The sequence below is a fragment of the Hyperolius riggenbachi genome, chromosome 5 (assembly GCF_040937935.1).
Source record: "Hyperolius riggenbachi isolate aHypRig1 chromosome 5, aHypRig1.pri, whole genome shotgun sequence".
Taxonomy (NCBI): Eukaryota; Metazoa; Chordata; class Amphibia; order Anura; family Hyperoliidae; genus Hyperolius; species Hyperolius riggenbachi.
The window spans coordinates 20,865,649-20,891,067 of NC_090650.1; the positions used below are offsets into that span (position 1 = coordinate 20,865,649).

At 48.5% G+C, this 25,419-nt stretch overlaps 1 protein-coding gene across 1 annotated transcript; it reads right to left on the bottom strand.

The window, feature by feature from the left end:
* Positions 1-2,857: 2,857 nt before the first annotated feature.
* On the bottom strand, positions 2,858-23,628 carry ARF1 (ADP ribosylation factor 1). Its single transcript, XM_068235169.1, has 5 exons — positions 23,472-23,628; positions 13,844-14,030; positions 13,653-13,763; positions 7,531-7,655; positions 2,858-5,842 (listed from the first exon to the last, which is right to left on the bottom strand). The coding sequence occupies exons 2-5, from the start codon at positions 13,989-13,991 to the stop codon at positions 5,681-5,683; spliced, it is 546 nt and encodes a 181-aa protein (XP_068091270.1). The 5' UTR covers positions 13,992-14,030; positions 23,472-23,628; the 3' UTR covers positions 2,858-5,680.
* Between the last annotated feature and the right edge of the window lie 1,791 nt (positions 23,629-25,419).

Below are 25,419 nucleotides of genomic sequence, written 5' to 3' on the forward strand. Positions count from 1 at the left end.
ATGGTCTAGAAACAATTTTACCAGGGATTGCACCGGATGGTAAATGTATGTAGTAGTTTCCACAGTACTGAGTCTGGCCTCTTGCACTTGGTCTTTTGCACCTATTGGCATTTCTAGTTAAAGGTTTTTTAAGATGTGTTTTCTCCCTTGAGGGTGAGTCAACCTTAGCCAACTGAACACCGTGAGCGCTACCTCTTGTGGCATATAAATATCTGCTTGTGTTTTCTTTTTGAGATGGTATGCAGACTAGTGATGGGAAAGCAGACGCAAATAACTTCAAGGCAGGTAGAGAAATGCAGAAAAGTCGGCACTGCTGGTACTTCGTACATTTATTCTTCACAAGTGGCAAACATCATATGGATACATGCATGAAAAAAAGTATTGGACATACCATATTGTTGGAGGCTGTGACAGGCTTGTAGGGAGTGTGAGGGGCGGCCCCAATAGGCGGAAATACACCGCACGGAAAGGTATATGACCCGGCCAGCCCATCCGCATTTTACAGCCTCCGTAGAAGCGCATTGCCAGCGCGAAACGGCCGTAAGGCTACTCTGTGCCCTGCACCCACCACCTGTCACAGCCTCCAACAATATGGTATGTCCAATACTTTTTTTCATGCATGTATCCATATGATGTTTGCCACTTGTGAAGAATAAATGTACGAAGTACCAGCAGTGCCGACTTTTCTGCATTTCTCTACCTGCCTTCAATTGATTCTATCCACAAGCCAGAGCACGCTGTCTCCGTGTTTAGAGGCTGAAGCTCCTGCCGAAGATCCCTCCTATATGCCTAGTGTACTGTAGTGCCGACCCTTTCCTCCTCTTCCTCCCTCCCCTCAAGCAAATAACTTCAAATTGATGCAAAGTTATATAATTTTTTTCATACAGCTTGAAAATGTACCAATCAAATCCCGCTGTGGTTAAATTCGATTGGTTCATTTTCAAGCTGCATAAAAATTTGCACCAACTCAAAGTTATTTGCATCTACTTGACCATCACAAATGTAGACAGCTCCTCTTTAAATACCCCTGAAGACCAACATTACCTGGAGTGTCCACATACTGCTCGTTACCATCCACATTCCCAGTAATATGCATCAGGATCCTCCAATCGAATACTAAACTGGGTACAAGGACACCAGAGGACAATGAGCAACACACCCACTCAGGAGGAGGTCATCTAGCTTGGCATGGGGCAAGGTTTATCCAATATTCAGAAGGTACTTTAAAGGACAACTGAAGCAAAAAGTATAAGGAGGCTGCCATATTCATTTACTATACCAGCTGCCTGGCTGCAGTAGTGTGAACACCACCAGAAACCCACATGCAGCTATTCTTGTCGGATTTGTCAAACACCTGATCTGCACATAATGTGCACACTAACACCAGCCTTTGTTGCCCCATGTGCCTCCAAGACCCCCCCCTGCACGCCGCTATACCCTCCCCGCAGTGCTGGCAACACACAGCATGTCACCAGCACAATGTTTACCTCTCGCCTGTCTATTAGCACCACTCCCCCGTATCGGCGCTACCTGCCCGCGTCCGTTCCATCCCGCTGATTGGAGGGAAGGAACACGGGCGGGTAGCGCCGATGCGGAGGAGCAGCGCTAACAGACAGGCAGAGGTATACATTGTGCTGGCGACGCGCTGTGTGTCGCCAGCACTGCAGGGGGTATAGCGGCGCGCAGGGGGGGGGGTCTTGGAGGCACACCATGGGGCAACAGAGGCTGGTGTTAGTGTGCACAACCAGCCTCTGTGCCCCACTAGCATAAGTAAATCCCACCTCGTGTTCTCTTTAAAAGGAAACATGGCAGCCTCCATATACCTCAGTACAGTTCTCCTTTAATATGCCTGCTTCCATGAAAGCAGGAAGTAGATACTGTAGATTTGTATCAGCTGTAACAAAGAAATGTTTCTCTTTAAAAGGTTAGTAAGCTATCGTTTAGGGCAGAGAGGAAGTTCTGAGTTCAGGTACATTTTAAAAAGGAAAAAAAAATATGGCAGCCATCCCTCTTGATTCAGTTGTCTTTTAAACAATACCAGTTGCCTGGCAGTCCTACTGATCTCTTTGGCTGCAGTAGTGATTGAATCGCGCACCCAAACCAAGCACGTAGCTAGTCTTGTCAAGACTTCAGTCAAAGCACCTGATCTGCATGCCTGTTCAGGGTCCATAGCTTAAAGAGGAGCTGTTAGGTATAGGGTCTCAGAGAAAAAAAAAAACACATATATCAGTAGCTAAACATTGGCTGTACTTACATTACATATGCATGTCACTGTCCACGTTTGGATTTCACAGAATTTTTATATAGTATTTGCAGAGATTGATGCTCCTGACAGCTCATGGCAGGTTCCATGTTTGTCTGTCTCCTATGAAGCCAATTGTGATGTAATATCCGCCCTTACCTTGCTTCCTCATGATTCGACTCACAAAAAAAAGGTCCTTCCCGGTCTACTGATACTAAACAAACTGAGGCCAATCTAAAAATCTCCTTTTTACCTTCTGAGTCTCTAAAGCAGACTTGAACTCAGAACTTCCTCTAACAGATAAACAGTATAATAACTTAATAACCTTTAGAGAAAAATATTTGTTACAGCTGATACAAAGTTGACACTGCAGATTTATTGCAGTATGTGTCTGCCTCCATGAAAGCAAGAAGTAAACATCCTGTGATTACAAGTTAGCTGCTCTGCTGTGGCAGTAAGCTGACAGATCAAATTACAGTGGTGATTAGTCACAGAAGCCTCAGCAATTCAGATCCAAAGGTCATACATGCAGAGCTGGGAGCCACACACCCCTTTTCCCTGGTTACCATAAACACAAATGCACAAGACAAGTCACTGAAGGAAGGAGTCGGCAGGTGAAATAGATGGAAGTTTATTCTAATAGCTTTAATTACAGTGCTTGTTTGTCCAAATGAAAACAAGTTTACAAAAACAGTCGATTACGATTGGTTTACTGAAAGCGATAAGATTCCACATCACTAAATGAACTGGCTCCACCCAGCTCCAGCGTTTCAGTGTTGATCAGAGATAATAGCAATAAAATAATAAAAAAAAAAAAAAGTTTGTTATCAATGGCAAATCAGAATCTTGCAGCATGAGGCACGCCACACAGGGAATGATTCCATACAGGATTGGGGGGGTGGGGGTGGGGCGGGGAATGAGGAGGAGTCTGCGTTCTGCTATGGAATGACTGCACTGGGCGGGGTTCCTAGGCCTGAGGGGAGAGCTGTGTGTGGGTCAGAGCTGTAAAAACAGGTCAGGTTCGCAGTGAGGGATTCTGGGAGGGCCTCAATCACAAAATTGTCAGGGTTCTTGGCCACACTTAAAGCAACTTGGGGCTCAGCCTGTTTCCCGCTGCCCACAACCCGATCAGAGGACCGTTACTGCCAGGTGACATGCTCTCTCTGGGTTGTGCACAACAGGAAGGGGATGGGCCAGAAGTCAGGACCTTGTGGGACCCCAGGGATGCAATTGGAAAATGCAAGTACGGAGGTACTCGCTAAGAGCCTTGTGGTACATGCGAGGTCCGTTTCAAGCAGCTCATGTACCCCCACAAAATTGCATCAAATGATCAATAGCAGATGATTTTAGAGATGCTGGTGATTAGAACTTACCACTAATCAAGTGCCAGGCATGCAATGCGGGGGCCCAATGCTGCCCTCTACAGGTCTGGCATTAGAAGCACCACGATCCAAGGACATAAAATTCAAAAAGCATCCATTTCTATCAACTGGACGACTAGGACTGTAAAACACGCTGTTTCGGGGGTGGTTACGGGTACAGGACTTGCTGAAGAACGTCCAAATCAGCTAACATGCTGTTCATTAAACCTTTCCATGTACACATTGGTATTTAGTTGAAGCAGCAACACTGTGGCCTGTAAAATACGGCCGATATCCTAAAACCGATGCCACCTTACTACATATGTGCAGCTCAGACCAGCGAGCGGGAGCGGTGCTTACGGCAAACATCCATTCATGTACAAAAAGGCCTATACATGCGTACACAGCGACCTGATATCCACACTCTCCCATCAAGGGACACTGTCCTTGGTACACCAGCCCAGTCCACGTTTGCACCAGGACCTTCCTATACAATCGTGATCAATACGTTCATCACTAAAGTGTCAGCAAGACTGCCTATAACGAGGACACCCCAATAATAATGCAAATTGTATGCAACTTGGGACAATCACACACATTTTCTGACAAAGGCGCCGATAGAAAACGCTGGACATTTTTGAGCAACCGCAATTTGCTTTAACAATTAAATCACGTAAAAGTGCTGCATGCGTTTACTGCAAATCGCCGGTGATCACTGCCATATACTTTTAATTGCACTAGCGCTTTTCAAAGCACTAGTGATCGATGTGGATTCGTGAATCTGCAGAAAAACAACCGCAGATCACCCCAGTGTGAATGGGCCTCAATTGTCACGATTTCAAGCAGCAGCTGAACCAGATAAAACAAAAATACACTCGTCGATCAGCCTTAACGGTAAGGTGTACAGCTGGCCTAATTCTAAAGTCCATTTAACCGATAAGAAGCAGCTACCGGCTATACTAGGCAGGCGCCAATCGAAGGATTTTCGCCAGTTTAAGAACGGATGATGGAGAGTGAACGCTTCTCAACGCCGCCGCAATCTCTTCATTCTCCTAACAGTACGACATCTTGTATCAGTCTGACCTGCAGAATCCTAGCTACCCTGACAGGGGGGAAAAAAAAAAAAAAAAAAAAAATTCTAAAAAAACGTATTTTGCATTTTTCAGTGTGATGTAACATAACGGCCCACTTTACATATGCTCTTTGCTGTTTGTAATATCGTACAATAGTTTATCTACAATGTCATTCGAGCACGAACGGAAAGAAACAAAAAAAAAAAAAAAAAAAAAAAAAAAAAAAAAAAAAAAAAGGGGGAGGAGGACCTGTATTTTATTTAACCATGCAAAGAAAGTTTGGTGTTTAACCCTCTGAAGAATAACAATTCAAGCTTCCAAATACTACATCTCTCCCTAACCACGCCTTCAAAACGTAAAGTCTCATAATACATTTTTTTCTTCTCTCCTGAGACTATCATAAGTGATTATTCTGGGTGACGGTTTACTTATTATCCCTGTACAAGGGAGGAGCATCTAGAAGCATTCGGCTAAGCTGCAATGGCTGCTCGCTAGAGAAATACTAATGCACAACTGTCAGCTCATGAGGTAAACCGGCAAATACGTTTTTTTTCTCCCGTGAAAAAAAAAACCCAAACATGCGTAAATTGAAGAGTCCGCGGCCGGGAACGCACCATTTCAGAATAAGAGCTTAACCCCCTCCCGGTACTGGATGGTGGACTGATACGTTAAAAATATAGAGTAATATTGCATAGGAGTACCAGAAACTGCCTCATCAAGAAAAAAAAAACCAACAAAGAAAACAGACTATTTACATTAAATAAGTCACCTGACTGCTCTGGGGCTCTTCAATGCCTCACATGCAGCATGGTGCAAGATATACAGCGGGAAAAAGAAGAAAAACAAAAACAAAAAACTTTATCAGTACTGGTTCCAGCACTCAAGACCGCAAAAGTAGACCAGTTTGCCACGTTACAGAGAAGCGAATAGGAGGGCATGAAGAGGAAATGGGGCGGGGTCAAAAAAGAAAACAAAAAAACAAAAAGAAAAATGATGTTTTGTTTTTATTTCTGGTTTCGAAGCTGATTGGACAGCCAGTCCAGTCCTTCATAGAGACCATCCCCACTAGTGGCACAGGTGGCCTGTATGTACCAGTTTCTATGGCGGAGGGAGTGCAGTCCTAGCTTGTCTGTGATTTCAGCTGCATTCATGGCGTTTGGCAGATCCTGGAAGAGAAAACAGGAGGACAGTGAGTTCCTAGTAACAAGAGCATTAAAGGGAAAATAAACTTGAGATAATGACATTAGGAGACGATAGATACGCAAATCACAGTGAGGGAGGTAAAAGCTGGTGTATTTTTATTGAAGAAATCACATACAGTAACACGGAAAAAGCCACAGGCACAACTGACGCGTGCCACCCGCTTTTTCAAGAGATGTTCCTTAGGAGCTCCCCCTGAATCTCTTGAAAAAGCGGCTTGTGACATTGGGCATCAGTTTTTCATCCGTTCTGCACCGCCACCCGCTCTGTATACCAGTCACATTCATGTTCCGTCACCTCTTCAGTCCTGTGCACGAGGGAAAGGCCGGTATACAGATCCGAGCCCCAGCAGAAGCTCGGAGGCGCCCTACTGAATTGCAACAAACCAATGAGAATCGCCTTATACCAGGGAGGATGCTCATTGGTCTACTGCAATCCAATGGGAGCCTGATGCTTCGACAGAGCTTGGCTCTGTACAACGATCTTCTGCAGAGCTGGGAGAGCAGCAGCGGAGGAGGAGGACCTGAACAGGACAGTGAAAATAAATTAAAAAAAATGGTGAAACACTGGGCTGTGGAGTCGGTACAAAAATCATCAGACTCCTCAGTTTATCAAACCACTGACTGACTCCGGGTACCCAAATTTGCTCCGACTCCACAGCCCTGGTGGAACACTTGGCAAGCAGCCTAGAGGACACTGTCCCTCATAGGCTTTCATTGGCATCGGCCTAGTCCAGGCGACTCTGAAAGGTCATGCAGGGCCCATACTTGCAATCTGCTCGCAGGAACGGATTCTATTTATTTGAATTGGATCCAGATGCATTCGTACTGAACCATTCAGCTCAGATAAAGGCGGAAGGTTTTTATGTCAATGTGCCTCAGAACAAGCACGGATCTCACTGCCACGTCTGCAAAAGCAAACAAACCCGAACAGCGCACTTGGCCCAGCACAATCTATTCACAGCCGTTCCAGCTTGTGTACCTGCAATCAGGGATGAGCGCCAGATGAAATCCACATGAGTTTCATCCCGATAATTTGTGCAGCTTAGCGGGTGGGGCTAAACTTACCCAGCAGCCGTCTTCTTTAATCTGTCCCCCGCCGTGTCACGTGACTACAATGCTTCCGCCTTCAACCCAGAAAGAGGAAGCTGTGGTAGTCACGTGACTGAATTGTAACGCGGCATGAGATGGGTTAAAGAAGACTGCTTCTGGGTAAGTTTATACCCCCCCCCCCCACCCACCCAGTAAGCTGCACTAATTATCTGGACGAAATCCGAATGAAACTCATTCAGATTTCATCCAAAGCTCATTCTTGCCTGCCATGAGGTGGACTTTACACATTCAGCCCCCCCTCCCCAACACAGGCACTGTATCTCCTCCGAGGACTAGCCAGCGCTGTACCCTGCCTCCCAAGGACACCCAACCACTGTACCCCTCCCCCCCAGGACATGCAATCGCTGTATCTCCCGAGGACTAGCTGGCGATGAACCCCCCTCAGGACACACAAGCACTTTGTCCCGAGGAGTAGCCAGCGCTGTAACCCCCCCCCCCACAACAAACATGCTCTGTATCCCCCCCCTCCCCCAAGGACTAGCCTGCGCTTTTTACCCCCCCCCCCCACCAGCACTGTATGCTTGAGGAACGGATCCACTCACCTGTTTGTTAGCAAACACCAACAACACAGCATCCCTGAGCTCGTCCTCAGCCAGCATCCTCATCAGCTCTTCCCGCGCCTCATTCACTCGTTCCCGATCGTTGCTGTCCACCACAAAGATTAAACCTGCGCAACAAACGCGTACAATAGAGTTCATGGTCACATCAGGAGAGGGGAAATAAAAATTAATACAAATTCTGAAATGCCGGTTAAACAATTGAAGTCACTGCAGGTTTGATTGGTCTTCATTGGTCTGTAATAAATATGCTTACATATACAGCGTCACTGGTCTAATGTTTTTTTTTTTTTTTACAATCCTTATCAAAGATTAGGCAGTATTTGAGTGACGCTGAGTTTCCCGCGCACGCCTCACTTGTAAAGATCTGCAAGAACATGTATTAGGAATGTGAAATATGGCCTTCAGTGCATCCATGAGATCAGATCTGACATTTCCTTCTTGTGACCTCACAGCAGCAACTGTAGGTTTTGGTGGAGATGCCTTACCAATCGGGTTTCCAACATGTAGAAGTTGCACTAGCCAAAACTTTAGCAACCACAGAGCACATCAGTTACGTGTATTGCAGGGTTTGAGGGGGGCAAAGAGACAGAAACGGTCCCATCAAGTTTAAAGAGACACTGTAAAAAAAAAACAAAAAAAAAAACACTCCCCTGGGGGGGTACTCACCTCGGGCGGGGGAAGCTTCCGGATCCTAATGAGGCTTCCCCCGTCCTCCTCGGTCCCATGGCGGTCTCGCTGCAGCCCTCCGAACAGCGACCCGACAGCCTGTTCAATATTTACCTTTCCAGGCTCCAGTGGGGGCGCCGTTGTGGCTCTTCTGACGGAGATAGGTGGAAATAGCCGATCTCCGTCGGGTCCGCTATACTGCACAGGAGCAGGAGACTTGCACCTGCGCAGTAGAGCGGCCTGACGGAGATCGGCTATTTCCACCTATCTCCGTGGGAAGAGCGGATACTGCGCCTGCGCTGGAGCCAGGGAGGTAAATATTTACATCGCCGCCGCTCCGGGAGTATTTTAGCCGCCGCAGGACAGAGGAGGACAGGGGAAGCCTCAATAGGATCCGGAGACTTCCCTCACCCCAGGCGAGTACCTCCCAGGGGAGGTTTATCGTTACAGACTTTAAAGAGACTCTGTATTGTTAAAAATCGCACAAAAGTAAACATACCAGTGCGTTAGGGGACATCTCCTATTACCCTCTGTCACAATTTCGCCGCTCCCCGCCGCATTAAAAGTGGTTAAAAACAGTTTTAAAAAGTTTGTTTATAAACAAACAAAATGGCCACCAAAACAGGAAGTAGGCTGATGTACAGCATGTCCACACATAGAAAATACATCCATACTCAAGCAGGCTGTATACAGCCTTCCTTTTGAATCTCAAGAGATCATTTGTGTGTTTCTTTCCCCCCTGAGGGGGGAGTGCATAGCAGAACCACAACACTGAAAAACTTGGCAGCCTTCCAGACACAGGCTGACAAGTCTGACAAGGGAAAGATACATGGATTTATTACAGAGACTGTGATAGTACAAAGTGCTGCAGTAAGCCAGAACACATTAGAATAGCTTTTGGAACTTGTAGGATGATAAAAAACAGGATGCAATTTTTGTTACGGAGTCTCTTTAATGCTGGGAATACACGGTTCATTTCTGCCGTGCGTTTCTCCTCTCGATCACTTTTGCCGTTCGATTCTGCAGTAGATTCTCTTCCGCTTGTTTTTCTTATCTTTTTCCATTCACTTCTATCAGAAATCGAGCGGCAAAAGAATCGAAATGGAGATCGGACATGTCGGAAATTAGCCATCGAACCATCTTATCAGCTCAAAAACGAACCGTGTATTCCCAGTATTAGGCTGGGTTCAAACTACACTGGATGCATGACTGAGTTCACAGTGGATCCAGAGCCGATTAAGCATACAGTGTCCCTTTTCCGCTACTAACCGCTGTGCATCTTTTCTGCTGACGCCGTTAGTGTCCCACACCTCTGCTGCCACTGTTACTCAATTCCACTGCACAGGACACATATGCTTCTATATAGAACAGAGTCCTGGCAGAAGCAGTATCCCATTGTATTGCAATGAGAATCCTGCCTAGCAACACAGGAGTCTAATGGTGTGTACACACTTGAAAGGATTAATGAAAGATCTAATGCTGAGTACACACGTTGCGATTTCCAGCGCGATCCACGGGATAGATTCGATTTCCAACATGTTCGATCGGGTTTCGATGGATAGAGCCGTCGATTTTGCATATTAAGTATGCAAAATCGACGGCTGTATCCATCGAAACCCAATTGAACATGTTGGAAATAATCAAATCGATCGAACCAATCCCGCAGGAAATAGCAACTTGTGTACCCAGCATTAGACCAATTTTACCCCCTTCCATGTAGTATGAGAGCCATACCTACACAGTCTATTCTATGGAGCTGCACTCCCCATCAGACAGAAATCTTTGCAAGATGCTGCACACAAAGATGCTGTAGACATTCAACAGATCAGTATCTGCAAAAGATCTGTTCCTGCAAAATGCATTCATAGTCTATGAGATCTGCAGATCTCATACACACCTTGTTTAACAGACATTCATCTGCAGATCCATCCTGGTGGATCTGATCTGCAGATGAATGTCTGTTAAACAAGGTGTGTATGAGGATCTGCAGATATAGACTATGAATGCATTTTGCAGGAACAGATCTTTTGCAGATACTGATCTGTTGTGTCTGTACAGCATCTGTGTGTGCAGCATCTTGCAAAGATTTCTGTCTGATGGGGAGTTCAGCTCCATAGAATAGACTGTGTAGGTATGGCTCTCATACTACATGGAAGGGGGTAACATTGGTCTGTGATCTTTCATTAACCATTCAAGTGTGTACACACCATTACTGGTCCTCCACTCAGTGAACCAATGAGAATCCTCCCTGTTGCTAGGCAGTATAATCTTTTTGTAAATCAAGGGGACCAGGCTTCTGCGAGGACTCTGATCTATACACCAGCCAGTGTTCCCTGCAGTGGAGCTGAGCTATGATGACAGCAGCAGCCGTGGAAGACCCGAGATCATCGGACACAGGTGAGTATAGCAGGAAGGTACGCGACGACAAGCGGCTTGCATTGATTCCATCTGTCACCCGCATACTCTGCGATCCAGAAAAAAATGGTGTAGGTTCCAAATTAACGTTCTGTTTACCACAACATATCAAAAACGAATCTTCTGCAGACTGCAGTGTAAACGGACTCTATAAATAACCTATGACCCGCGAGCATGACCCTTTCTCTGATGCAGAAACTCTTTTTCCTGTTAGTGCCAATGGAGCCTTATTTGCTGTACTCCCTACCTATGCTGCAAAGCACCACCGTCTACATTAGACATGAAACGCCGCAGGACAAGAAAAGGAGGCAAACCCTCCCCAATAGGGGGCAGTAATAGCATGCGGGGTTGTAAACCCTTCCTATACTAAAACATTTTATTCCCTAGAGCCAGATTTAAACCAGAGTCTATGCACTGGAACACAGCTGATATGGGGTTCCTGTGGATATTATTAAAGGAATTGTCAAGGGAGAAAAAAAAAAAAAAAGGAGTTTTTACTTACCTGGGGCTTCTACCAGCCCCATGCAGCCATCCTGTGCCCTCGCAGTCACTCACTGCTGCTCCAGTCCCCCACCACCAGCTAGTGCTGCTTCTACCAGCCCCATGCAGCCATCCTGTGCCCTCGCAGTCACTCACTGCTGCTCCAGTCCCCCGCCACCAGCTAGTTCTGCTTCTACCAGCCCCCTGCAGCCATCCTGTGCCCTCGTAGTCACTCACTGCTGCTCCAGTCCCCCGCCACCAGCTAGTTCTGCTTCTACCAGCCCCCTGCAGCCATCCTGTGCCCTCGCAGTCACTCACTGCTCCTCCAGTCCCCCACCACCAGCTAGTGCTGCTTCTACCAGCCCCATGCAGCCATCCTGTGCCCTTGCAGTCACTCACTGCTGCTCCAGTCCCCCGCCACCAGCTAGTTCTACTTCTACCAGCCCCCTGCAGCCACCCTGTGCCCTCGCAGTCACTCACTGCTGCTCCAGTCCCCCGCCACCAGCTAGTGCTGCTTCTACCAGCCCCATGCAGCCATCCTGTGCCCTCGCAGCCACTCACTGCTGCTCCAGTCCCCCGCCACCAGCTAGTGCTGCTTCTACCAGCCCCATGCAGCCATCCTGTGCCCTCGCAGTCACTCACTGCTGCTCCAGTCCCTCACCACCAGCTAGTGCTGCTTCTACCAGCCCCATGCAGCCATCCTGTGCCCTCGTAGTCACTCACTGCTGCTCCAGTCCCCCACCACCAGCTAGTGCTGCTTCTACCAGCCCCCTGCAGCCATCCTGTGCCCTCGTAGTCACTCACTGCTGCTCCAGTCCCCCGCCACCAGCTAGTGCTGCTTCTAACAGCCCCCTGCAGCCATCCTGTGCCCTCGTAGTCACTCACTGCTGCTCCAGTCCCCCGCCACCAGCTAGTGCTGCTTCTACCAGCCCCATGCAGCCATCCTGTGCCCTCGCAGTCACTCACTGCTGCTCCAGTCCCCCGCTAGTTTCGTTTTTGACGACCTCAGGGTTGGTGGGCCGCATTACCAGGGCTGTGGAGTCAGAGTTGGAGTCGGGGCAATTTTGAGTCGTTGATTTCATAAACTGAGGAGTCGGTAGTTGGCTGATTTTTGTACAAAATCCACAGCACTGTTAAGTATTAGACTAAGGAGTCGGAGCCATTTTGCAGGGCTGTGGAGTCGGAGTAGTTTTGGGTACCTGGAGTCGGAAGTTTCATAAACTGAGGAGGAGTCGGAAGATTTTTGTACCGACTCCACAGCCCTGCGCATTACGTCCATTTTTACGCATTCCCGCTGGTGCAGGAACATTAACACAAATTGTTTAGGGCTCTTTCACATCAGAGCTTGCGTTGGAGAACGCTCAAAGCATACGTTTTGTTGTATGCGTTTTAATGCGTTTTGCACTGCAGTGCACTGCAGTGAGTGTGCGTTTTAATCCGTTTTCAATGCGTTACAGGACATAGGAAAACGCAGGTAATTTTTTTTTCTTTTAGTTTTCAACTTTCTACATTGTTCCTCTGTTGCATTCTGGGACTGATTGCCTGCGTTAACGGATTAAAAACGTGCATAGTGTGCGTTTTACATTGACTAACATTGTAACGCATAAAGCTAGCGTTGGCCGAAAAACTGCGCCTGGGTGCAGTGTAACGCAACGCACAAAAAGGCTGCGTTATATGTGAAAGCTAAAATGAAAGTCTATGGAATCAATGGCTAGTAACTACCACCTCCTCCTGCCCAGACTGAGCTCCCATAAGCCCTTGCTACATACTCAGAGTGCCTAGGCACTCTGGAGAAGCTGTGGGCGAGGCTTGTTTAGTTTATAGGGAAATAGAGTATTAAAACAAAAAAAGTATTTGGCTTGAAGAATGCCCTATAAACTATATGAAAGGAACACAATGAGTAAAAATTTATCTCAGATCCACTTTAATTAGAAATCAAAAATAGTCCTTCCTATGAGTACAGACAAGAACAAAAACATCCATCAGGCCCTAGGCAATGTAAGTGTGGGTGCATGTAAGAGTGATGTGCAGGTACTCTGCAGGAGAATGAGTGGATTCTTCCTCTATTACACATTCTTCATGCACAGTCTGAACCAGGTTTACAGGTGCGATAAATGTGCACAATATTCTCAGTGGGTTTACCACAGCTCTGCAGGGAGTGCATATGTAGAGCATAGCACTACTGTGTAACTTAATTTACAGTCACCAACTCCAAATTTAACATATCTAATTGATTTCATGAGCAAAGGAAGTTCATAAATAAGCATCTATTATCGCACTGCGATGAGTTTCAGGACGGCATGCTGCAGATTCTTGCAGCACGCACCAGAATCCTGTGCATGACACAGCTAAGAGTTTCTGGTGTGTATTTGCATCACTATAAATGCCAGTGGAAACCGGCCCTTATTGGTTGAGCTACAAAAGACGCCATGGTGCAGCTTACAAACTCACCTCTGAGGGAGGACAGCATTATCTCTGCTCATAAACAATTATAACAGTTTACAGACCTGCAGGCGCAATGTAAACTCTTTGGTGCCGCTTACCTTGTGTGTTCTGGAAGTAGTGACGCCACAGGGGCCGGATCTTATCCTGACCACCCACGTCCCACACCGTGAAACTGATGTTCTTATATTCTACTGTCTCAACATTAAAACCTGCGGAGGACAAACACTGGCGTTATAAACAGGCACAGCACTGAGGAAGCAGCATATGCGCAGCTAGGTGGCGCTCTCACCTATTGTGGGGATAGTTGTCACGATTTCTCCTAGCTTCAGCTTGTATAGAATAGTGGTTTTACCCGCAGCGTCCAGCCCCACCATCAGGATACGCATCTCCTTCTTGCCAAATAGGCCCTTGAAGAGGTTGGCGAACATATTCCCCATGATGGAAATGTGGAAGTGTCAGGAATGGCAAAGGAAAACCTAGGGAAGGGAAAAAAGGATTGGCTGTAAGTCATGTGACTTCCTGTGTCAGAGGAAGTAGATTTTGAACGTGAACCTAGCCTAACAGTGTAATGGTTTGCCACTCAAATACAGCTGTCCCCAATTTGGTCTGCGAAAGGCTCACACGGCAATGGTTGCGGACAATTTCTATATCTTGTTCACCATTTGATGATTTCAGGATTTCTGAGACGCAGCTCTGTTCATCGAAAAAGGAGAACCTTTAAAAGCACAACTGAAGCGAAAGGAATATGGAGGCTGCCATATTGGTTTCCTTTTAAGCAATAACAGTTGCCTGGCAGCCCTGTTTATCTATTTGGCTGCAGTAGTGTCTGAACCACACCAGAAAGCTAATCTGGTCATCTGACAATGTCAGAAACACCTGATCTGCTGCATGCTTGTTCAGGGTCTATGGCTAAAAATATTAAAGGCACTGGATCAGCAGGACAGCTAGGCAACTGGTATTGCTTAAAGCAGTAGGATCAGCCATACTATTCCAGGGGGGAAAAAAAAAAAACACATATATAAGTAGATAAATACTTGATCTACTTACATAACATGTATTGTACTGTCCACATTTTGATTTCAGTGAATGTTATGTAGTAAATGACTAAAATTCTGTTCCTGGTGGGGGCCATGTCTTTTGCCCACAGTAAAGGCTAACTCGTGATGTCATTTCTGCCCTTTACTTTTTTTTCTTGTCTCCTCCAATCCCTGAGTCACCTCAGCCTTGCTTGTAAACATAAGTGATTAGGGGATTAGGTTTCAGATAAGCAGCTGGCAGGGAAATAAAGGGAAGAGGAGGAATAGATTATAGATAAAAAGAACCCCCAGCATGCAATTCTTTGGCACCGACTACTAAAGAGCCAGTGCTCCTAAGGTATATGATAACTCCAAATCATAACAGCAGAAAACGTTTTGAAAGTTTTGAATGCAGGATTAGCATCTTTATCACTTAATACACTCAGACCTGTTGCTGTTAAAATTTGATTTTTATGGTGAAGATACCGCTTTAAAAGAAAACAAATATGGCAGCCTCCATATAAATCACCTCGGGTTCACTTTAAAGGGGTTTTAAAGAACTGAAGGGAGAGGGATATGCAGGTTGCAATAGTTCTCTCTTTTTAAACAATCCCAGTTGCCTGGCAGCCGTGTTGATCTCTTTGGCTGCAATAGTGTCTGAATCACACACACACTTGTGAGATTGTCAGAAACATCCCATCTGCATGCAAGTTCAGGGTCTATGGCTAAATGTAATACGCTGGGAATACACGGTTCATTTGAGCCATTTAGATGACTCGATAGATCATTTCCGACATGTCCGATCTCCCCGCTCGATCTTTTCGCTGCTCGATTTCTGATAGAAGTGAATGGAAAAAAAAAAATAAGAAAAACGAGTGGAAGATGAGAGAATCTACTGCAGAATCTATGGAACGGGAGAATCGAGCAGCAAAAACAAGCAGTGTATGCCCAGCATTAGAGGCAGAGGATCAGCAGGACTGCCAGGCAATTTGCATTATTTAATAACACAAGTGTCTGTTAGATGCCCGACGATCACAACACGCAGTTGACCTCATCCGGACAGCTTGCCCACCAATCTTCTGCAATCTGTCAGTTCTGCCTATAGCATATTTGTAGGAAATACCTCTGCATGTCTCTGGGTAATGCATCATCTGAGTGACCCAGTTACTTATTCACAGCGGTGTATAATGGACAGCAGTCCCAGCACTGGCCGTGGACCATACACAATGCTGACAGCTCCCTCTAATGAGCAGGGACAGGAAAGAGCGCCCTTTGTTCAAACTCTGAACTCCAGGACAAGTTACAGGCAACTCAGGATCAGAGAGTGAGCCGGAGACCCTCTCACTGCAAAGCTCAGAGACAAACAGGACATTGTGAGCACCAGTGTCAGCAATTCACAGAAATCAGGCCAGCTGTATTCATCTTCATGCTGAAACATGTCCCAATCCTGATAGGCAGAGGGGGAGGGGACGCTTATAGGACTGAAGCACCAACCAGTACACAGGAAATCCTGGAGTAAAGAGCACCTCCCTGTCCTATCACATCCACCTCTACCTGCTCACCTGTCTCAATAGCGCTATGAGGAAATACACAGCCTACTACTAAGTGACCCCTGCTGGAGGGAAATAAAGGCTAAAATAAAAGGCTTTTAGGTTTAGAGAAGGGGGGGGGGGGGGGGGAATCATCAAGGACTGTCAGGATTTTAGGGCAGTCTGTGCTCCCATATTGAGAGACTGATGCAGATCTGTGGCTAATTTGTATTGCTTGTAAATAGTACAACAACTGGAGCACCTGGCGCTCAAACTTAGTACCACAATACAAATCTTGCAAGAGAGTCTCTTCTCAAACCAACATGGACAACGACCATAAAGTTCTTTCCATATGGAAACAATTGCCAGTTCCTTAGTGTATCTGAGTGGCACGGTACCTCTCTGGAGTATGATGGTAATATACCCCAGTTGTAGAAGCCCCTCCTGGCCACAATCCGATCAGTCCCAGGGTTTGGGGAAATCCCTCGGATGCAGCGCGGATCAAGGCTCGCGCGGGGACAGTAAGTGCGCCTTACGGACAGTTCCTTGGTTTATTGCATGTAAAAATGGTTTATTGCATGTAATACATGATACACATTTTTTACATGCAATAAACCAAGAAACTGTCCGTAAGTGTATTCATTTGCGCAGTTAGCCAACTTTGGGCGCAGTCTGCACAATTAGGTTGTCCCCTCTGTGTTTCCGTACTCAGGAAATAGCTGACACTAGCCTGGGTAGCAATTGGAACGCAGCGGAGGACGTCATATCCGACGGACATAGAGGAAGACGCACTTACTGTCCCCGCGCGAGCCTTGATCCGCGCTGCATCCGAGGGATTTCCCCAAACCCTGGGACTGATCGGATTGTGGCCAGGAGGGGCTTCTACAACTGGGGTATATTACCATCATACTCCAGAGAGGTACCGTGCCACTCAGATACACTAAGGAACTGCCAATTGTTTCCATATGGAAAGAACTTTATGGTCGTTGTCCATGTTCGTTTGAGAAGAGACTCTCTTGCAAGATTTGTATTGTGGTACTAAGTTTGAGCGCCGGGTGCTCCAGTTGTTGTACCATTTATCCACTTTAGGGGCTTGAGGACTGGCCCTGAGTACACCTGTGCTGCTCGTTTGTTTGCCAGTGCGCTATTGCCTTTTGTGTCTCCAATTTGTATTGCTTCCCTGCAGGCAGGTAAAACGTTGCCTGTTTGGGCAATGGCTTGCCGGCGATTCCGGATGGCATGCCGCCATTTCCCGCAGCAAACTCCTGAATCCCTATTCGGGTGCCATGTCCAAATCATGGGTTAGTGGATGAGGGACGGAGAGGAATTCTTAAGACCGTTATGCTTGTAGAGTTTTAAAGAGGAGCTGTCAGCAACACTATCTCAGAAAAAAACAAAACAAAGAAAGTATTTCTCTTTTTAACTGTGGCTATTTTGAAGCCAATTCTGATGTCATTTCCTCCCTTACTCTCCTCTGCCTGATTTGCCCGCCCTCCACTATGGAAAGTGCATTGTCTCAGCATGAGAAATACTGGCCAATCAGAGAGGAAAAGAGGTGTGGGAGGAGAAAACAGGAGGGAAGGAGGCTTCAGCTAATCAGGCTACATTAGTTACCGCATTTTTTTGGACTATAAGACGCTCCTGACCATAAGACGCATACTAGACCTGGTGAAGGGACATCTTGTGGATTATGCCCCCTTTGTACCTCATGCCCCCTTGTACCTCTTGTGTCCCCCTGTCACCCCTGTGTCCACTTCTCTCGTGTCCTCCTCTATGCCCCCTTGTGTCCTCCATTTGTATCACTGTGTCCTCCTCTGCAGGGGCACAGTACAGGGAGTACCCGACATTGCGGCAGGTCGGCGGTTTGTATTGGCAGGCATACACAAGTCAGGAACTCCCTGCATTTGGACAATAACATGCAGTGACTCTTCCCCCCCCCCCCCCCAACTTTTGGGTGAGAAAAATTGAGTCTTATAGTCCAAAAAAATACAGCAAGTCTGAGGGGAAAGAAGAGAAGCAAAAAAAAAAATACAAAAGAAGGACAACCCAGCATGCCCTGCAACTTCCTTTGTGTGTACCAAATAAGAGTCAAGCAAACTGGCTTTCACCCCCCTAGTGACAAGGTATTTTTACAATTCAGCACACTGCAGCTATAAGTGTGCTGCACAACCATACAACTTAGCAACTAAATGAGTCTGCCCACCAACAGAGCTTTCTGTTGGTGGGCTATGATCGCTGCTGCAGTCTTTTTCCCCCCATAAAGCAGCATTAATAATTGAGCAATAATAGGGGTGACATTAGTCTTTATATAGCAGAACCAACATCTTCCGCAGCGCTGTACAGAGTATATTGTCAAAGTGTACAAGGCTCAACAGGAATAAACTAACTTACACTAACTAGCGTCAATGTCACTAGGTGGATATTCAGAACAATGCCACGTGGCTAGGAGGTCACACTCCCTGTCCAAGCAGTTGATGTTAGATCCAGCAACTAATAAATCATGAAGTTGATGGTGTCACGACCATCAAGCGCACTCATCTGCCAGCACTGTGGAGTCCGTACAAAAATCCCCCGACTACAACTCCTACTGTTCAATTTATCATTCCTCCGACTCCTCTAATTTCCATATAACAATCTTGTCGGTCAATTGAAAGTATGTAACATAAAAGGCATTTCATCCCTGCCAAAGCTTAGGAGTCAGGCCCAGGCCAGAAATCTATAGCTTAGAGCGGTAACCCCGAGCTGGATCCATGAAAGGTGTGTAATGCGCAGGGCTGCCACAGATCTATCTAGCAGTATGATTTTTAGGCTACTTGCAGACCAAGACGTTGCATTAGGTGCCACGTTAAAGGGAAGGTTCAGGGAGGGTGGCTAAAAAATAAAAATCAATTTCCACTTACCTGGGGCTTCCTCCAGCCTGTGGCAGGCAGGAGGTGCCCTCGCCGCCGCTCCGCAGGCTCCCGGTGGCCGACCTGACCTGGCCAGGCCGGTTGCCAGGTCGGGCTCTTCTGCGCTCCAAGGCCCGGCACTTCTGCGTCCCACGCCGGCGCGCTGATGTCATCGTCATACTGCGCAGTACAGCCAGGCGGACGTCCGATGACGTCACCGCGCCGGCGTGGGACGCAGAAGTGCCGGGCCTTGGAACGCAGAAGAGCCCGACCTGGCCAGGTCCGGTCGGCCACCGGGAGCGGCGGCGAGGGCACCTCCTGCCTGCCACGGGCTGGAGGAAGCCCCAGGTAAGTGGAAATTGATTTTTATTTTTTAGCCACCCTCCCTGAACCTTCCCTTTAAGGTCGCATAACGTGCACCCAACGCATCGTATGGTGCTGCAAGAGAGGACGGTAGAGTGAGCCGTGTTAGGCGGCTCTATCCCTATAAGGTTTCCCAAAGTGGCGCTGATTGGCCGGCGGGACCACGTGATACGGAGCGAGACACTCCGCATCACGTGGTCCCGCCGGCCAATCAGCGGCCGCCAGTGCAGTGAATATTAAGTAGCCATGTGCGCGGCTACTGTAGCTGGCTCTCCCCGCCCCCCACTGCGAATGTGCAAACAGTCCAACACGGCTATAGCCGCTCTAAGGCCGTAGCATGCTGCACTTTCCCGACAACGTGCAGCGTTACATGTAACGCAACGTGGGCTGTGTGAACAGCCCACTTGTGTTACATTGCTGTGCGTTGGGGGAGCGTTACAGGCGCACTAATGTGCGCCTGTAACGTCCCTGTGTGGAAGCAGCCTTAGGGTCTAAAAGCTTGATAAAAACTGCACTGCTTTTAGCCAACATCTGGAAATAAATTATACCACCAAGGAGGTTAAAAGGACACCTGAACTGGGATGGATATGGAGGCTGCCATATTTGCACATTGCCTTGCTGTCCTAGTTCATGAACTACAGACTCCTATGGAAATTTGCAGTCTATTCTTAAGATACCCGAGGTGACCTGTGACACGATGAGATAGACATGGGTATGTACAGTGCTCAGCACACAAATAGCTATGCTGTGTTCCTTTTTTCTTTCTCTGCCTGAAAGAGTTAAATATCAGGTATTTGAGTGGCTGACTCAGACAAGTGACTACAGTGTGACCCTCACTGATAAGAAATTCCAACTACAAAACCCTTTCCTAGCAGAAAATGGCTTGAGAGCAGGAATGAGATAAAAAGTGTCAATAGTTCATAGATTTTAGCTCTGGCATACTTCAATGAATGTGTCATTGAGCAAAAACAAAATATTTAAAACTTAAATTTAAACTAAATAAAACTGGAATATCAAAAAGTCATTTTTAGGAGAAGTAATATAGATACAATTGTTTATTTCATTTGTTTATTTTCTCCTTGGGTGTCCTTTAACCACCCTGGCGTTCTATTAAGATCGCCAGGGCGGCTGCATGAGGGTTTTTTTTAAATAAAAAAAAAACTATTTCATGCAGCCAACTGAAAGTTGGCTGCATGAAAGCCCACTAGATGGCGCTACGGAGGCGTTCTTCTGATCGCCTCCGGCGGCCAAAACTAACACGGAAGGCCGCAATGAGCAGCCTTCCGTGTTTGGCTTCTCCTGTCGCCATGGCGACGAGCGGAGTGACGTCATGGACGTCAGCCGGCGTCTTGACGTCAGCCGCCTCCGATCCAGCCCTTAGCGCTGGCCGGAACTATTTGTTCCGGCTGCGCAGGGCTCAGGTGGCTGGGGGGACCCTCTTTCGCCGCTGCTCGCGGCGGATCGCCGCAGAGCGGCGGCGATCGGGCAGCACACGCGGCTGGCAAAGTGCCGGCTGCGTGTGCTGCTCTTTATTTCATGAAAATCGGCCCAGCAGGGCCTGAGCGGCACCCTCTGGCGGTAATGGACGAGCTGAGCTCGTCCATACAGCTAAGGTGGTTAAATACCTGAAAATATTTAAGTGGACCTGAAAACAGGATTGAGTCTGACGAAGGCTGCACAGCCGAAGGCTTGCTTACTCTTATTCTTTGAAGTTGGCCAATTAAATTGTATCATTCTGATTCAAACTTCTTGCTTTTACTTATGGCTAACATGGTGCAATACTCTACTTCTCTTAAAGGGACTCCGAGCACCTCTCTTGGGCATGCCTTTAAGTCAGACGACTTCCAACAGTCGTGCTATGACCCCTCTGGAAGAGCCTCTTGCAATGGCCATGCGTGTCACTTCCTCCTCCTGCTTCATTCAGTGATGCACTTCTCTAACAGAGAATACAGCGGTGACCCAAAAGTTATAAAATAGCCAAGATGGCAGCCGCAATTTTTAGATTGAAATCGAACAAACACTATTTGGTGTAGAACGGCAATTCAGGCATCAAATGAAAGAGGAGATCACAAGGTATGCATCTTTAAGTACTGGTCCGGGTCTTAAAGGCATACCCATGAGAGGCGCTCGGAGTCCCTTTAATTCATGTACCCTGGTCTTTAAATGCATCTCTTGCCCTCTCCTCTAAACTTTCTTCAGGTTCCTCCCACCCATTCCCACAATTTCCTGCTTCTTATCCATCTGCTTCCCCCACTGTGATCTCTGACCTCCATTTAGCCCAGTGTTCTCCCCAGAATTTTTTTCCAGCCGGGTGGCATGAAATAGTAGCCGGGTGGCATGAAAAAGTAGCCGGGTGGGGCAAGTTGAAAATGCAGGGCAACTGTGCTTATAGCATAGGAGGAGGTGAGAAGGTGAGCCGATGACAGCCGGGTGGTCACCAAATCTAGCCGGGTGGAGCACCCGGCTAAAAGAGCCTGGGGAGAACACTGTAGCCACTTCTCTACTTCATGTGCCAGAACTGGTACCCACCTCCCAAAAATCTCCAAAAGATAATCTACAGCAGGAACCAATCTCTGTGCAGAATACTAAACCATGCATGCCAACCACTCCACACCTAACCAGTACAACACACCCAGCTTATCCCCAAGTCACCTCTGTGACAGTTCCAGCATGGCAATCACCCTACCTATGTGACACAGTAACATCAAGGGACAAGTCTCAGGCGCGCCTCCCCAGCCACCCCTCTGTGGGCAAGACCTGGCCCCCCTTAGGCTCACCTCTGTGGGGCAGTCCCAGCCCCCCCCCCCCATGCTGACCCCCCTGTGGACCTACCCCAGGCTCCCCTAACAGGATCAGTCCCAGCCCCCCCACGCTGACCTCTCTGTGGATCTGCCCCAGACTCTCATCTCAGTGGACCAGTCCCAGGCTCCCCCCATGCTGACCCCTCTGTGGACTAACCCCAGGCTCCCCTCAGTGGACCAGTCCCAGGCTCCCCCCATGCTGACCCCTTTGTGGACAAACCCCAGGCTCCCCTCATCTCAGTGGATCAGTCCCAGGCTCCCCCCATGCTGCCCCTCTGTGGACCTACCCCAGGCTCCCCTCATGCTGCCCCTCTGTGGACGTACCCCAGGCTCCCCTCATCTCAGTGGACCAGTCCCAGGCTCCCCCCATGCTGCCCCTCTGTGGACCTACACCAGGCTCCCCTCATGCTGCCCCTCTGTGGACCTACCCCACGCTCCCCTCAACTCAGTGGACCAGTCCCAGGCTCCCCCCATGCTGCCCCTCTGTGGACCAACCCCAGACTCCCCTCATCTCAGTGGACCAGTCCCAGGCTCCCCCTATGCTGACCCCTCTGTGGACAAACCCCAGGCTCCCCTCATCTCAGTGGACCAGTCCCAGGTTCCATCCATGCTGCCCCTCTGTGGACCTACCCCAGGCTCCCCTCATGCTGCCCCTCTCTGGACCTACCCCAGGCTCCCCTCATGCTGCCCCTCTCTGGACCTACCCCAGGCTCCCCTCATGCTGCCCCTCTCTGGACCTACCCCAGGCTCCCCTCATCTCAGTGGACCAGTCCCAGGCTCCCCCCATGCTGCCCCTCTCTGGACCTACCCCAGGCTCCCCTTATCTCAGTGGACCAGTCCCAGGCTCCCATCATGCTGCCCCTCTGTGGACCTACCCCAGGCTCCCCTCATCTCAGTGGACCAGTCCCAGGCTCCCCCCATGCTCACCCCTCTGTGGACCAACCCCAGGCTCCCCTCAACTCAGTGGACCAGTCCCAGGCTACCCCCATGCTGCCCCTCTGTGGACCAACCCCAGACTCATCTCAGTGGACCAGTCCCAGGCTCCCCCCCATACTGACCCCTCTGTGGACCTACCCCAGACTCCCCTCAGAGAATCAGTCCCAGCCTCCCTCCCCCCAAGCTCCCCTCTGTGGACCTGCCACAGCCTCCCTCTCCTGTGAGGATGACACACCGGCCCTCCCCAATCCGCCTCTCTCCTCCGGCACAGTCCCGGCCTCCCCCCGGCGCTGCTGCGTGGTACAGTCCCGGCCTCCCGGCCTCCCGGCCTCCCCCCCCCTGACCCGCAGCTCCAGCACAGCCGCGGCCTCCCCTCCAGCTCACCTGTGTGGGACAGTCCGTGCCGGTCGCCTTGGCGCTACGAGGCGTTGGTTTCTCCGGCACAAGATGGCGGATCGCGGCGGCCACGTCACTGGCACAGAGAGCGCGCTGCGTAATGAGCGTGCGTCACTGACATGGCGGCTGGACGCAGGGCGGAGCTCCAGGACTGACGTGGGCGGGGTCATGCAGTGACTGACAGAAAGGGCGGGGCTCGGCGCGAATGACGAGGACGCAGCGGGAATGATCACATAAGCTGAATCGAGAGGAGGTGGGGTTATAGCTGGATGAAGGCGGAGCAAGAGGGCGGGGCTTGGCTGTTGATTGATTGGAACAGGTAAATGAAGGGGCGGAACCTCAGGATGTTGAGGGGTGGGGCTATGTGGCAGCAAGTGGTGCGGGGCGGGACCTTAGGATGATCGAGGAGGCGGGGCTACAGCGTAGTGAGGAAGTGGGGCACGTAGAATTCCGAAGAGCAAATACAGGAAGGAAGTGGAGAAAGTAGTACAGATGGTAATAGAGGGGCGTGGCTACAGAGTGAACAACGAGAGGCTGGGAGTGGAGGACAGAAGGCGGGGCTGCAGAGGGAATGGGAACTTGTCAGGGGCGGGGTTACGCAGTGATGATTGGCAAGGGTGGGGATGCGCGGTGATGGCTGGCAGGCAAGAGGCGGGGTTGCGCGGCGATGCTTGGCAGGGGGCGGGGTTACTGGTCACTCCCGGAAGAGGAAATAGCGGTTGCTTGGTTTCTTGTCTCAGGGCCTTGCTGTTACCATGGGCAACCAGAAGCTTTTTGAGCCCAGGCTGCTGTCCTTGTGTACTACAAATACTGCCATTATTACAATTTAAGTCCAGCGCACATCTCTTGTTTGCAATACAAATTAGTCCCAAATCAGATGTCCTTAATCATAGCTTCAATCTTCTCCGATTCCACCACCAGAAATCACCAATATAAAACGCACTCACCAGATACAAGGCTGCAGCGGTTAGCCTTGCCCCAACCAGGAAGCGCTCCCCCGCTGCACCAAGGGGATTTGGGGGTGAAGGGACAGCGGCGTTTTAGCAGGGGCACACATGCCCCTGCTAACTATGAGGTCTGAAGCGAGATTTATTCTCGCTTCAGACTCTCTTTAATGCCGATTTTTGTTCCAGGGTATCTGTTGGGGGCCCCCAGGTTTATTTTGCCCTGGGGCCCCATTGTTGCTAAAACCGGCCCTGCCATAGGCGCTAATGAAAATATCGGCCATTAGGTGCCCTAAGACAGAAATTTAGGTGCACAATAATGATTGTTATCAAAATTACATTATAGTTTTTGAATTTTTTTGAATCGTTTTGAAAATAAGAACCAGTGACATAGCAATAGGGGTTGCAGAGGTGTCGACTGCACCAGGGCCCTGGGGCCAGAGGGTCCCTGTTGGGCCCTACCTACCTCAACCGCAGTATTAGCGCTTTATTGGTCCTGTGCTGGTAATCACTTTTATAGATGCTTTGAATGATAATAATCATTAACAAACTGTTCCCCATCCCCTTCTGGAACCTCTGACACTGGTTGTCCTTGGCAGGTTTTGGTGCACTGTATCAATTGTTATTTACAGAGTGCATAGGGGGGTCCCAATGTAAAACTTGCACCGGGGCCCACAGCTTCTTAGCTACACCACTGATAAGAACATTATAGTTTTTTAATGTTTTATATTTACATGTTATTGGTTTTAGGTGTCAGGATGGGAGGTTTTAGGGTTAGGCGCCAGGAAGGGAGGTTTTAGGGTTAGGCGTCAGGAAGCGAGGGTTCTGTGTGAGAGTAGGGTTAGGTTAAGTTGTAGTAAAATATTGTTTACTGATATTTTATTGCAATAATTTACACTTTAAAGCAGATCCAAGATGAAAAAGTAACTATAACAAGTAACTTGTCCATATATCTTATCAAAAGTTTAGATAGTTTACACAGAAAATCTAGC